The sequence below is a fragment of the Acomys minous genome, assembly GCF_964271855.1.
Source record: "Acomys minous genome assembly, chromosome: 6".
Taxonomy (NCBI): Eukaryota; Metazoa; Chordata; class Mammalia; order Rodentia; family Muridae; genus Acomys; species Acomys minous.
This window is the reverse complement of record NC_140487.1, coordinates 5,912,277-5,927,629: the sequence shown is the minus strand read 5'-3', so window position 1 is coordinate 5,927,629 and position 15,353 is coordinate 5,912,277. Positions and strand designations below refer to the sequence as shown.

Below are 15,353 nucleotides of genomic sequence, written 5' to 3'. Positions count from 1 at the left end.
GGTGACGTGCATGAAATGACCTGCTCTTGTCCTTCCCTGCCTTGCTCAGCTTCTCAGTCAGTCAAATATTCTTCAGAGTGACTATTCTACAGCCCTGAAGCAGTGTAACAGAGAGAAGAACAGAACGTCCTCCATCATCCCTGGTAAGTCACACTGCATCTTGCAAAATCAAGTGTTTTTTTTCCATAGTAAAAGACTTGCAAGTCTTCCAGTAATAGTTACGTATACTAATTATAATGTCATGTCTATTGTCATATTGTTCTAATCATACCTAGTATGCGATTATTAGAAATGGCTCAAATCCTTGCTTCAAATCCTTGTATTCTTATTTTTTTAAAAACACACAAAATTGAACTTTAACAATTAGTTTAACCATTGTTAAACTGAGAAATGCAACTCGACTTTGCACTTGGGGGTTGTTAGGGGTCAAAATGAGCATGTGTGTTTATCTGGAATGTTCTGTGTTCCAGTGGAAAGATCAAGGGTGGGCATCTCATCCCTGAGTGGGGAAGGCACGGACTACATCAATGCATCCTATATCATGGTAAGTCAGAAACATCGTGGGAGCGCCTACGTGCCTGCCCATGTTACCAGAATGAAGAAAAGAGTGGGCTCTCTGAGGCAGCAACAGCACCTGTAGGACATCAGCCCAACATAATGGCAATGGCACACCGTCTTCAGTGGCCAGGGGAGTAGCAGCTTACTTGATGTTTTCATGTGTGCTTGGACTGAAGAAACCTCACTCAAAATAAACAAGGAAATACAGGGTCCCACACTCACTATTCAGAGCTGATGAGGAGACATAAAACATTTGTTCTCGCCAGGTGTGGTGGTGCACGCCTTTAATCTCAGCACTTGGGAGGCAGAGGCAGGTGGAGCTCTGTGAGTTTGAGGCCAGCCTGGCCTACAAAGAGCGTAGCTAGGGCTGTTACACAGAGAAACGTTGTCTCAAAATCAAAGCAAAACAAAACAAAAAACTACTTTTTAAAAAACACACATATGTTTTAAGTCACCAAGGCAGAGATCTGGGGCAAAGAAAGGTCACACCAGCTTCAATAGAGCCCTAATTCCCTAAAATTAACACCCCAGGTTGTAGCCCAGCTTTTCCCTATGTACTGGGAGCATTTGTGCTAGTGGACTTCTAAAGATATAAGATGCAGACTTCCTTCTGCATTTAGGATGTGTTCTGAATGAATGCTTTGGTGTACCTTTCTTACCACCTCAGGATAGTCAATCATGCAGTTTGGTTTCAAATGAAACAGCCCTAATCTTCACTCCCAAACACTGTTCTAGTCAGACATCAAAGAAACAACTAAAGACTGTGAATGTGTGGGGAAAGGGAGGTATGAGATTACCACTGTCTAACACACACCACATTTCAAATGGGTCCATGGAGGTGGTGAATGAACATACTGCAAGAGAGCAGTTTTGAGTTCAGCAAATGGTTACACCAGATTCCAGGCTCCCTGAGCACCATCAGGAAGGAGCCTTCCTGGTCCGTCTGATAGGAGAGGCATCCAGGGGGCCAGGACAGAACCTGGGGTAAAACGGTGTGAGGGTTAGTATTCTGAAGACCTGTGGACAATAAGCACTGTAAACTCTGCCATGGATTTACACTCTCTCTGGTGTAGGAGACGAGTTCACACAGCATTTTGGTACATCTACTCCTAGTTCACGGCATTTCTTTAGGTAAACTTGTCCACAACATTTACCCCAGTTTAATCACCTTTAAAATGAGAGTTATAGTTTCTATTTCATATATCCCTTAATAGGAAGAAAACTATACCTAGCAATATAGACAGTGTTCAGCAAATGTTGGTTGTAATACATTATTATTTCAACATTCAATCTAAAATTAATACACTATTTTAACATAAAAACATGTTTCTCTGTTTATTCATGTCAGGGTTTTTTATCTTGTCTTTGATTTTGCAGGGTTATTACCAGAGCAATGAATTTATCATTACCCAGCATCCCCTGCTGCACACCATCAAGGACTTCTGGAGAATGATATGGGATCATAACGCCCAGCTGGTGGTTATGATCCCAGATGGTCAAAACATGGTAGGTCCCTTCTTCTGCTTTTCTTATAAGGAAAATGCAGTATTACAAGAGTCAGAAGCCTAAGACACAAACAAGAGAAGTAATCTCTTTTCCAGCTAGTAGACTAATGTCACTGGAGGCATGCTTTGCTGGACTGCATTGGTAACACATTTACATTGGATGTGTTTTACCAAAGAGATGAAGAAAAGATCTAAATGAAGTAGAAAAGTTACTAAATATGTATTTGTGGCACTGATTAAGCGTGTCAGGAATGCAACCACAAGTGACACCAGGCTATATGCTTCCATTTGCATTTTAAGATGACATATGTAGCAGTGTATTGAAATTTCAGTTTAAGTCTCTCATTTTTTATTTTATTATTTTATTTGTGATGTCATGGGGGCATAGTTGAAAAATAGTAACATCCTCTTAATGATACCAACCAAGGCCATTTCATGTAGATTTGATAGTACACGTCCTTTTATGAAGAAGAGAGAGATTTAAAAGACTTTTCAATTTATTCTTTGTGGATCTCATGCATGAATACAATGAAGTAGGATCATACCTACCTGCAACTCCTTCTGGGTTTTCCCAGCATACACCTCTCCCAGCTTGATGTGTTTTTTTTTAATAACTCATTGCTATTATAGGTAATGATATAAGCATGGGTCTGGCACTATTCACTAAAACATGGGCACCTTACAAATGGCCATAGCCCCAAAGAAGAATGAACCTCTCTCCCGGGGCTGCTCTCTCCTGCCAACAGCTCCACAGCTAGGGCAGTGCCCCATGAGTTCTGGTCCTGTCCATGCTGGAAAGCTTTATTTATTTATTTATTTTTTTATAAAATGTAAAGTTGTTGAGGAAAGACCTCTTCAGAACCACAGTATCAGTGACATGTCCACTCTTCTTTCTATGTTTGTAAAACCTAAAGACTCAGTCAAAATTAATATTTGATCTGGGCTTGGCACATAGACTTGACTCTCATACTCAGCTCACGTATCTAAGGTCACAGGGATTCCGCCTCGTTCTAGACATTGATGAGCCCTTGCTTCAACCACACCACTCAGTTGTCAGTTGTAGAAGCAACAGGCTTGCCAGTGCTACGCATGAGCCAAGAGCACGGAATGCCGTGGTGGTAGCTGGGGTTGCATGACATTCTATTTTACAAATAAATCCAATCTGGGTTAAGATATCAAGAACATTTTAATGGTAGCTTTTATTGGTCAAAGAAAACTTTGAGTTGAAATTTCTATGGCAACCAATTGACCTTATTTTCCAGTCAGACCAATGAGCTATTCCATACCAACCTAGACTTTTCCTTGGTCTCTCTCAGGCAGAAGATGAGTTCGTTTACTGGCCAAATAAGGATGAACCCATAAATTGCGAAAGCTTCAAAGTCACTCTTATGTCTGAAGAACACAAATGTCTATCGAATGAGGAGAAACTGATAGTTCAAGACTTCATCCTAGAAGCGACACAGGTACAGAAGCAGGTTAAAGGATGAACTTGTGTCCTGCACATGTGTGATACATGTGCTGACTTAGGAATCTTTATAAGAAGTGGAAAGGATTCTGATTCCTTACAAATTGAGACAATTCCAGGAATTGTTTTCTCTTATCGTTTTTACTTACAAAATCTTAGACAATCATCCAACTGTTAATTTTTGCTAATTTATACAATTCTTAACTTCAGTGCACACAAAAAAGAAAAGGTTTCTCTTTTACTCCATATTTGTAGCTGATAGAACTTAGGAGGAAAATAAACAAAAAATAATAATTCTAATTCTCTTTTCTTTGAGATTTTTGTTTAGTTTCTTTAGATGAGTGTTTTTCCTGCTTGTATGTTTGTGGATCACATGTATGCAGTTGCCATGGGGGCCAAAAGAAGAAATCAGGAGCTACAGATGGTTGTGAGCCACTATGTGGGGGCAAAGAATCAAACCCAGGTCCCCTGGAAGAGAAGCTAGTACTTTTAACTGTTAACCCATCTTTCAGACACTAATTTCAGTATCACATATTATTAAGTTCACTTTTAGGAAACTGGAAGTCAGAGGTTTGTTTCATCAAGTGACATAGATTGGTTAGTCGCACAAAAAAATAAATGAGATGGGAGTTCAAAGTCGGCCTCCTAGATGTTTTCTTATTTGTTGTCTCAGCTCACTCCGATGAGTACTGCTGGTGCTCAGTGATCTCTGTGTTCTTTTCCAAACAAATTTTATCACTGAAGGTTTCCTCCTATAACTTAAAATTGAGCAATGCAGACACATCTTTAAGACATGTTTTATGGTTTATTAGCATTGTTAGGATTCAATCACAAATAAGGTTGGTTTTTAGAACTAAAAAGGGGGTGGTATTGGAAAGGTGGGTAAAGAGCTTGCCACTGAATCCTAAGAATGTGAGTTCAAGTCAAGACACTAGCACATCAGCCAGGCACAGTTGTACATGCCTGTAATCCCAGCACTTGGGAGGCAGAGGCAGGAAGATACCAAGGGATTGCTGGCCATCGAATCTAGTCCAGATCATTAAGACCTGATGAAAGATCCTGTCTCAAAGAATATGGTAGAAAAACAATTGCAAACATTTGACACCAACCTTTCTCCTTCATGTACACCTACACACATGTGAACCAATGGACACCCACACCTACAAAGGGCTAAAAAAGATAATGGGGGTGGTGAGGGCAGGACTGAGAAGAAAGGAGGGGGGCTAGGATCAGGCTGTAAAGAGATTAAATAAATAAATAAGTGAAAAAACAAAAAACAATAAAGAGGAGATAATGTGGGCTTTGGTTTTTGGTTTGTTTTGTTGTTCGTGGGTTTTTGTTTTTTATCCTGGTGAACAGCTCTATTCATGTTTAATGTCTCATTGCAGCAATTTTCTCCTACCACAATGAAAGAAGTACTGCACACACAGCAAATACTATTTTTACCATCTAGCTTCAGTTTCTAATATTCCCACTTTTTCCACTTATGATACACTGTCACTAGCCCAGTATTCTCTTTTTAAAAGCACTGGTTTGTTCTTTCTTCTCGTAGGATGATTATGTGCTGGAAGTAAGGCATTTTCAGTGCCCCAAATGGCCAAACCCGGACAGTCCCATTAGTAAGACATTTGAACTTATAAGCATTATCAAAGAAGAGGCTGCCAGCAGGGACGGGCCCGTGATTGTTCATGATGAGTAAGTCTGAGGTCTCAGTCACTGTACACCTCTGAATACGTGCGTGATTCTGTTGTCCTCGGACAAGCCTGGTGCTTCGTGTACACGTGCTGACTCAGCCAGGTGGATTAGCTGCTTTTTATCATCAAAGGTGACACGGAACATTGTCCCTTCCTTGTAACCCCTGGTGAAGGCGGAAGACTTGTTATGAACATAGGGATCTGCTCTTGTGCATCACAGGGGAGTATTTGTTGAGGCATGACAATGTTTCAGTGGTGGCCTGTTGGAGGCGCTCATCCAGAATGTGTCTCTGCTGTTTACTTCTTTAGAAAGGAGTGAAAATGACTATTTGGCTCTGCTGTTGCTGTTTCTTTCTTCTCTCTCTCTCTCTCTCTCTCTCTCTCTCTCTCTCTCTCTCTCTCTCTTTCTCTCTCTCTCTCTCCTAGAAGAAAAATCTTTATCCCATGTTTTTTTCTGTGTCTGTAACAATGAAGATTGTTAGAATTGTGTTATATACCTATTCTATACAATATATAGTTTATATATTATGACCTCAGTCAAACATTTTCTGCCTGCCCCTTTTATAGAATAAAAATAAGGCATTTTCAAACACTGAACCATTTTATCAAGGATTTTGTTTTTAATGGTATACTTGGCACTGTCTCCAATTCAACCATAATTCTATGCACAGTAAAGAGAAAGAGACAAGCCATTTCAAGGCTACGTGCTCTGAGTTACAAATGGATTTGATGCATCTGAATGGAGTCTTTGCTCGTTCTCTTTACTTCCAGGCACGGAGGAGTAACAGCAGGCACTTTCTGTGCTCTGACAACGCTCATGCACCAACTCGAAAAAGAGAACTCCGTGGACGTTTACCACGTAGCCAAGATGACCAACTTGATGAGGCCAGGAGTCTTCACCGACATTGTAAGTGTCGCTGTAGAAATATTGCTACTTAGGTGTTATTCAAGTTTTGTTTTGTTTTATCACATATAAGGAGGGTCACAGTGGTTGGAAGGGAATAGTAGCTCACAGCATTCAATCTGAGTTACAAGTGGGCACCTTGCAGGACACCAGCAGATTTTTTTAAAAAAAGAAAATTAAGTCACCGTGCCCTTTTTTTTTTTTTTTAACAGAATTCATTGTGACACTTACAAATATCTTTAGTGAAATTACCAACACATTGATTTGTTCAGCAGACTGTGGAGTTACATTCCTAAGATTCAAGTTGGGTGTTACAGGCAGCCAGGGATACATCACAAAGGCTTAACTGTTGGAGCTATTCACTCTTCTCAAGCCAAATCCAGTTTCCGAAGTTAACAAATACCTAATTCTTGGATGCTTTTAAGAGAAGAGAGACATGTAGTCAAGAAAGAAACACTTCTGGTTTCAAGGTTTAGTTTAGAAATAACCTGTAAGGTGTTACTGTTGTTATTATTGTAAAATACTAGAAAGCTGGTGAGTGTCCTGGGCAGATTTAAAAGTCCTGAGGTCAATGTCATCTTCTTAGCTGAGTACAGACGAGGGGCGCATAGAAAGATCACTGGGAAGCATGACACCCCTTTTCTCCAGGAAGACCATAAGTCAGGCTGAGTGACAATGTGAAGGACGCGTGGTGAGCACTGTGTCTGGTCAATTGCTGGTCTCTGGTGATGATGCAGCCACTGCTGAGCCATTTCCAGAGAGAGAGACAGAACCATTTGATTGCACAGCCATTTACAAAAAGGTAAAGAGGACACTCAGTTTGAGGACTGGGGATATAACTCAGCAGAGCACTTCCCTAACGTGAACAAGGAAGTAGTTTTCACCCCTACTGCCACATAAACTGGACATATAGAACACATCTGTGGTCTTGTCACTTGGAGGTAGGGACGAGAGGGTCAAAGTTCATCCTCAGCTACACAGTGAGTTCAAGACCAGACTCAGATACATAAGAAAAAATAATAATTGTAGCATGGAAGGAAAGATGTTGCTTTTGAAAAGGCTGTAGATGCTGAGCATGGATGCTGAGCCTGGATTCAGTTTATTTGCATCGTCTTCCAACTCCAGGAGGCAGAGGAATAAGAACTGCGTTATTATTACCATGGTGTATACATGGGATTCTTCTCTAAATTCAATGACTATTTGCTCATGGCAAAGTAATTTTGGCTTAACCAAATAACTACACCAAATGTAGACTGTGCATCTCGGCTAAGTACAGCCCCATGCCCTGCCATGAACAGCGACAAAGTGCATCTGAAATCATCCTTGGTTTTTGCAAATTCATGTCTCTGTTAAGCATCCCGTCTGTAATCTCCCTCCCTGTGTTTTCTAGGAGCAGTATCAGTTTCTCTACAAAGTGGTCCTCAGCCTTGTCAGCACAAGGCAGGAAGAGAATCCGTCCACGTCTCTGGACAGTAATGGTGCAGCTTTGCCTGATGGAAACATAGCTGAAAGCCTGGAGTCTTTAGTTTAACAGAGAAGGGAGAAGGGCAGCCCCCACCCAAGCATTGTTCTCCTCTTTCTAAAATTAGAAAAACGAGTCCAATTCTGTCATCTGTGTGCTCCCCATGACTTGACGGTAACTCATCCTGCTGCCAAATTGACACCATTAACAACGTGTGCCTTTTTGAAAAACTTCTTGTAATTCACCTATTATGTTTGAACTAAAATGATTGAATTTTACAGTATTTCTAAGAATTGAATTGTGGTATTTTTCTTCCATATTGATTTTAACAACAACAGCAACAATAAAAACTCAATTTATAGGTAATAGGAATCACCAACCTTGGGAGATGTTTGTTCTTAAGTGTCAAATTTTAAGCTGTATTTGTAGCAATCAGCAAGTTTGCTAGAAATAGAACTTTTAATATAGTAGATTGTTAGTAACCACTTTATCCCCAGTGACAGTCAACATTTTACAACTGCAGTATTCAATTGACATCAGAGTGATGGTAACATGTAAATACTGCTCTGGTGTCACCATGGACCAAATTTATATTTATAATTGTAGATTTTTATATTTTACTACTGAGTGAGTTTTCTAGTGGTGTACTTGAGTTTAATGATGTAGCTGATTCTCTGGTCTTACTCTACATGTCTTCTAAAATTGTATCATGTTATCCAAGAAACTAACCCTGTTTCTGCATGTGATTTTAACTTTTGTGAGAAATAGAAAACCATTTGTTTAAAATATGTTTTTATGAAAATAACACCTTACCAAACATTCCTTAAATGGTTTTTATCTGAGACGTTGCAAAAATAAATATAAATATTGCCATTAACTTGTGTTCATTTGTGGAATGTTGTGGTGACCTATGCGTGGTACAAAACTGTGACCACAGGTCCCTCTGAGAAAAAAATGAAAAGCCCAAAGAAATAGGACAGACTACCAAGCTCTGGTTCCCTGTCATGCATGTGGATCTCCTGAAATTTTATGGCTTTGAACTCAACACAGCAGCTGGTGCTAGTACTACAAAATATACCATTAAACCACTGGGACCCACGTGCTTAATACGCAGGACCATTGAGTGTTTCTTTTGCCTTGTGGGATGGCTGTGACCTGAATATACATGACTCCCCATCACCCACCTGTTGACATTCCCACCCATAGGAAGACAGAGTGTAAAAGGTTCCTCATGGTAGGGAAAGTATAACGACAGGTGCGGAAGCAACATGAACAGGAAGTGGTTGTGAAATTCAAGGCCTGCCCCCATGACTCACTTCTTCCAGGAAGGCTCTACCTCCTGAAGGTTCTAGAACATTCTAGAACAGGGCCACAGAGTGTTCAGACACCTATGGGGAACATTTTCCTTCAAACCACAACAATGTCCTTAAATGAAAAAGACCTGAGAGAAATCCCTGGATTCTTCTGCTATGTGAGATGATAGTGAGGAGACTGCAGCTGTGCATAAATCAAACAAGCTCCTATGGGTTTGGAAGGGCTGGCCGCACTGTTTTCCCACCATGAAGTGGCTTGGAAACCAGGGAGATGACCCCCCTCCTCACCACTGAGGCAGTCAGTAGACCTGGCCCCAAGGACATGAGAGAGTGGGAAAGCTGGTCCTGCCCTTCATCAGCTACAGCACTCAGAGAGTGGGTCCTATACCTCACCTGGGTAACATAATAGAGCTGGCCTTGAGGATAAAGGCACATGAGGCAGCCCCAAGGGCAGGGGAGTAGGAGAGCTGACGCCGCCCTTTGCCAGCTGCAGCTTTGGGTGAGCTAACTGGGGCAGTGCTGAAGAGCTCACCCTGGTGCTAAGGGTAAGGGAGAGCCAGCAGGCTGACTAACTCAGGCCCAGATCCAGGGCTGAGTTGGTCCACCCCAAAATCGACCTCATCTTTGAACTGCTGGAATGTGTTAAAGGGGCAGTCCAGCAGACCCAAAACTGCAGCATCTCTATGACACAGGGCAATAACAGAACAACAGAGAGTTCCCACGGAGGATCCAGTATCGATGGTATAGCAGAAGCCAGAGATGATGAGCCAGATCAATGACTCATTGCCATGAACACTCACAGGTAAAGACGTGTGGACAAAAAGGTATACTGTGAGACACATTATGACACACTACAGCTTCCATTAGGAGACATTTTCTATGTTTGTTCTGGGTTTTTTTGTTTGTTTGTTTTTGTTTTTTTGTTTTTTTTTTCTGTAGTGGGAAGTGGTGGGGAGGTTGCAGGGGCAGAAGGCAGATATGAAGGGACGGGAGATGAGTGGGCTTGGGTGTTTAGAGGACGCTGCCCCTCAGGCTCAGGGCCTAGAGCAGAAAGTTAAAGTAACATTTAAGCCGGTTTTTTTTTCTCAGTGTGGGGTTTCCAGAAAATCAGCAACATCTACTAGTCTATTTTCTGTTGCTATAATGAAATGCCCAAATCTGAGAACTTTATAAAGAAAAGATCATTATTTATTTCTCACTTTAGGAGTTTGAGAGTACAAGATTCAATGGTCTCACACACACACACAACACACACACACACACACACACACACACACACACACACACACACACACACGTTCCCCGGGTTTAATGAAGTAACTTACTACATAGCTTCAGTTTTGTGGTTTCTCTGGAAAGCGCTGGGAGTCATAATGCTGTTCACAGAAACCTCCCAGCCACCGTCCTTAGGGCACCAACCTCTGGCAGAATGTTCTTCAAATGCCCTTGGCACTCATCCAATCCATCAGTGGAACACATGGCCCTGTCACCTGGACAGATAACATATGACTACCAAGGCTGAGTAACCACATGCAGTTTAGCTTGCTTCTGATCAGAACAGGGCCACCAGGCTGTGACACAAAACACACAGCAGTGAAAAGAGCCCCAGCTTCCAGCTGATAACCTGAACCGGCTGACCAGCTATGAAGTGAGACATATTGAAATAGGGTCTCCTGGTCTCAGTCAGCAGAGTCCAAGTGACACTTCCGGGGACAGACGCTCTGCACACTGAGCCAGGCACAACCTGCATGGCGAGGAGCCAAACAAGCTGCTGTACTTGGGGACTGATTAAAAACAGAAGGACTTTGGTAACTGGGTCATCTTTTAATCATATTTTTAGGCTCTCTCTCTCTCTCTCTCTCTCTCTCTCTCTCTCTCTCTCTCTCTCTCTCTCAACTTTACTTGGTTCTTTGTGAATTTCACATCATGTACTACAACCCCACTCATCCGTCTGTCCCTCCAAATGAACGGATGGATGGATGGATGGGTGGGTGGATAAACAAACAAATAACACCATCTTGCGGCGGAAGCTGCAGTGTGTCACAGTGTGTCACAGTGTCACCCACTACACCATTTTGCCCAAAGAGCTTCACTTGCAAATGTTTGTCACAACGAGTCACTGGTCTGTTTTGAGGCTCCTCTCTGGTGGCCTGCTGTTGCCCGTGTCACAGACATCCTGCTGCTCTGCAACTGCAGGACTGACCACAGATGGAGTAGATGTTAGGAGGGCCAACTCAAAACCCCACATCCGGGCCTGGGAAGTGGCTGTATTGCTCAGCCCACCAGCTCTCCCGCTTTGCCCAGGCTTTACCCAGGCACTGGGCAGACCGAGCTCTCCTGCTTGAGGCAGCCTGCAAGGAGCAGAGCTGGCTCTCCTGCTCTCACACCAGCAGTGTGTCTGCTGGGGCCCGGGCCAGCTCTCTCACTCCTCCACGCACACACCACTAGGGTCAGTTCTACCTCACTGCCCAGGCCAGGTGCCAGGCTGCTCTCCACACCATTTATTCAGGTTTCTTCTCTGCATGAGTTCATCTCCGTTCGCTTTCTATCCTTTTAAGCTTCCCTCTCAACCTGAAAAGAATAAATTTTTCCAACATTTTGCTAACCCAGCAAGATGTAATAATTAATTAATTAATTGTTTAATTTATTTTTGATTGTATTGTCCGGCTTCCATGTTGGAGATGGAAAAATAGATCAGCAAGTGTGATGACTTCAATCCTTGAATTTTGATGCCCCACACTCACAGAAAACCCAGGAGTGAGGACTGTCACAGAAGCTTTCTATGTCTCTCATTTCAACCATGAATCTGCTGTCACTGATAGCCCTGCAAAAGAAACTGCTAGCCCTCTATAGTCCTCAGCAGCACAGATCATGGACTTGCAAAAAAAGAAAATAGGAAAAAGAAAAGAAAAAAGAAAGAAAGAAAGAAAGAAAGAAAGAAAGAAAGAAAGAAGTAGTGTAGACAGGAAGCCATTGAAGAGAACTCTCAAAAATCATGACAGGGATGCTGAAATATAGCTCTTCAGAGTTGGTGGCTACTGGCAGGGGTCGCGTTGGGGAAGGACGCAGTTGTCTTTCAGGGGCTGGGAGGCTGGCCATGCTCCAGTGAGTATATGGGCAACACAAACTGGACTTGGAATTTTTGTCTTTTTTTTTTCCTTTTGTTTTGGAGGTGCTCAGAGGGTAGGGGTGGACCTGGGAGAACTGGGAAGTGAGTGTAACTGGGGTGCATTTTTTGAAATTTCTAAATAATAAAAATATTATATGAATAAAAAAATTCAAGCAGGTGTAGTGGCCCATGTGTAATTCCATAACATGGGAGGGAGAGACAGCAGATCCTGGAGCACAGGCTAGACTACAAGAATGAATAAGTTCTGGATTTAAGTCGACTGCCAAACTCTGCCTAGACAGTAGGTAAGCAAGTCCTCAATAGTTCGTGCCTCACAAATATATCTGTCAGATATACTGAGCAGAAGGCTGAAGATGATGCTCCAACATCATAAAGAGTTTTGAGTTCAGACAGCAAACTGTCTCTGTCATTTTTTTCAATTGGGAAGCTGCTAGTCTGCATCTCTTATTTACTCACCAAGATATGAAAATGTTTTCTTCAAGGTTGCCAAATACAAATAGCCGAAACACTATGAATGTAACAGTAATATAATTCCTGATTGTTTTGTGGTTTTTCTTGCTCTATGTAGTTTATTTTATATATGTATAATAATATAAATGTATATGTAAAAAATAAAAATTATGAATAAAAAAGAAAAATTTAAAAATAAAGAAAAGGAAAAAAAAAGAGAGACTGCCTTAGTATCTAAGGTGAAGAGCAATCTTGGAAGAAGACACTCATCAACCTCAGGCCTCCATGTGCACACACATGGATAGGCAACATGTGTACACACACATGAATTTGCAAACACTTGCATGCAATTATTACTCATATATGTGCAAGAGAGAGAGTGAAAGAGAGAGTGAGAGAGAGAGAGAGAGAGAGATGAATTACAAAGATTTCTTTGTAAAGCAGACAGCTACTGGAAATGTGTTACCTACTTTGGGTATCTTCAAATAATGATCAAATGGCTGAACAAAGTTTCAAAATTAAAATCATAAATTTCAAAGAAAAAAGTCTTACTGCAACAAAGGCTCTACCCTGTGTTAGGCATCTACTTTAGCCTTTACAGCCACCCTGTGGATAACAGAAGGATGCAGTTACTATTTACTATTGACAGGGTCTTACTGTGGCACTCCACTGGGTGAGGTTGAAGTGTCCCTTCTCTGGACAGCCATTTTGTGCTCCATTCAGTAAGGTGGACTCCCTCTTCTCAGCAGGGTTCCCACTCCACCTGATCTGGTAAGCCCAGATCTAGTAAGGAGGGTCACATAGCCCTCAAAGGAAACTACAGGCTCCACCCTTTCCTGATAAGGAACTTCTTCAGCAAGCACAGGGGATTCCTGGAACTACCCCACCCTATGCCGAGGAGATACCAGCCTCCAGCAAAGGACCTTTATCTTATCTAGAAGTCATTCCCTCAACTGTAGGATAATTAAGTACTGTTTTCTTCTTGTTGTGATAGGCCCCTGTGGTGCTGCATGCAAATGAGGTAATGCACCACTGTATGTGGATTAAGTGCCCTGGCACCCTTAGCCCCATCAAACCGGACACAGTCACCCTCAAAATCCCTCCCCACGCCCGAGGTTATAAATAAAGGCTGGGTGACTTGAGTGCGTGCTCACACTCTTGCTTGCCATTCCCCCACCATGACACATGACTGTCTGAGACTATATTTCTTCTGAGGAAGGAGCAGGGGAGACAGACACTGGACACTCAGTGGTCAAGCAACAATACTGGAACTGCCTTTGCAGCCTCTGGGGCCTGCTCCAAAGCCACGGAGCCATGCTGACCCAGACCTGCCTGCCTGTGGTTTCTCACATCCATCTGCGTCCTCTGTCATGCTTAGCACAGCAGCTCAAACAGTGAGCTGTAACACTTTTGGTATTGTCCCAGTCTTGTGGGGCTCCCAAGTTTCCACTGCCATCTGTGACCTGTGGGTCTGGTACCAAACAAGCTAAACTGTAACAATCTGTGGAAAACTAATTTTCCACCTCCCCTGGTGAACCTGGCCTAGTGCCCAGGCCTCAGGCCTTACCCTGAGCTCTCTAAGCTGCCCTTGAGCAAGAAATGGGACCTTTGGACCTTTGATCTCCAGGTCTGCCTGTTCTCATCCCGAAGCAACCAGCACCTGGACCGACCCACAGGCGGTGGGACCCAGGCCACCTGGCTGGATACTGAAAGGACATCTTAATGAGTCTAGAACAAGGGAAGCTTAGCACTACTAATATTTGCCTTGAGGGTCAAGTGTGCCAATCACACTTCCCTAATAAAGTTTTATTGGGACAGTCATATTCATCGCCCTTTTTTCTTTTCACAGAACAAAAAAGAAATGAACAGGTGTTTATTATCATGTCCTTTACAGGAGAAAAAAATTTGCTAATCCTAGAAGAGTCATACGGTTAGGACTCACTCACTTATGCCTCCTCCTCCCACCGCAACCTTCACTGTTGAAAGCTCTGAGGGAAAATTTCATATTGAACCAGTTGAGTCGGATTGCCCCTAAGTGTATTCATTGGTGTTTCCTTTTTTATCGCCACCAACGAAAAACACTAGTCATTCATACAATATTTGTGGCAAGTGGGAGTGGGCTTTTTCTGCTCTGAACCTTCCCAAGGGGCACGGGATGCTTTCTTTTCATCTACCCCATGCACAGACCTATGTCAGCAGTGGTTTTCAGTACATGTGGAGTTAGTTGTGTTACTACTAAGAGGCTCCTCGGCAGTGATGTCCTGGCAGTCATGCTGTTTTCCTCCTAAGTCTCCCAGAACGAGGTAACTACTCCTCCTTCTTCATATAGAGGTGTGTGTGTGTGTGTGTGTTTTTTTCTGGATGTCACAAAACAAAACTACTCAGTAAGTGGCCTTCTGTGTCACTCAGCATGCTTTCAATCTTCATCCATATCATATGCAACACATATCTCATTTCTTATTACTGAGCAATATTTCACTGCGTAGATACCTCATGTTTAATTTGTTCCTGTATTAATGGATGAAATCACAAATGACTGTTGCTATAAACATCCAAGGACAGGCTTTTACTAGCATGGGTCTCTGCTGGTCTTGGTTATCCTTCAGCAATGCTCCCAGCATCGTTTGCCCACACTGACACGTGTGACCGTCTCTTCCGCTCCCGCCATTCTCAGCTATATCAAGCAGATTCCCACTGTGAAATTAAATTTCATTTCTCATGCTATTAGACTTTTGTCTGTCTTCCTCAGGGCACTGCCAGTTATTAACATCTGTACACTGTTGAAATTGGGTTATCTTTTTCATATTGAATTATAACAGTTCTTTATATATTCTAGCTACATATATATATATATATATATATAAAACTCTCT

General features: G+C 42.3%; 1 protein-coding gene across 9 annotated transcripts in view; it reads left to right on the top strand.

Annotated features, from left to right (window-relative positions):
• The window catches only part of PTPRZ1 (protein tyrosine phosphatase receptor type Z1), a 184,648-nt gene extending 176,183 nt beyond the window's left edge, over positions 1 to 8,465 (top strand). For all 9 annotated transcript variants that reach the window (XM_084787565.1, XM_084787564.1, XM_084787563.1 and 6 more), the window contains 7 exons: positions 50 to 143; positions 471 to 544; positions 1,936 to 2,064; positions 3,380 to 3,526; positions 5,081 to 5,223; positions 5,994 to 6,129; positions 7,517 to 8,465. In XM_084787565.1, the coding sequence (XP_084643691.1) occupies positions 50 to 143; positions 471 to 544; positions 1,936 to 2,064; positions 3,380 to 3,526; positions 5,081 to 5,223; positions 5,994 to 6,129; positions 7,517 to 7,657 (864 nt within the window). In that variant the 3' untranslated portion in view covers positions 7,658 to 8,465. The remainder of the gene's footprint in view (positions 1 to 49; positions 144 to 470; positions 545 to 1,935; positions 2,065 to 3,379; positions 3,527 to 5,080; positions 5,224 to 5,993; positions 6,130 to 7,516) is intronic.
• Positions 8,466 to 15,353: the final 6,888 nt, after the last annotated feature.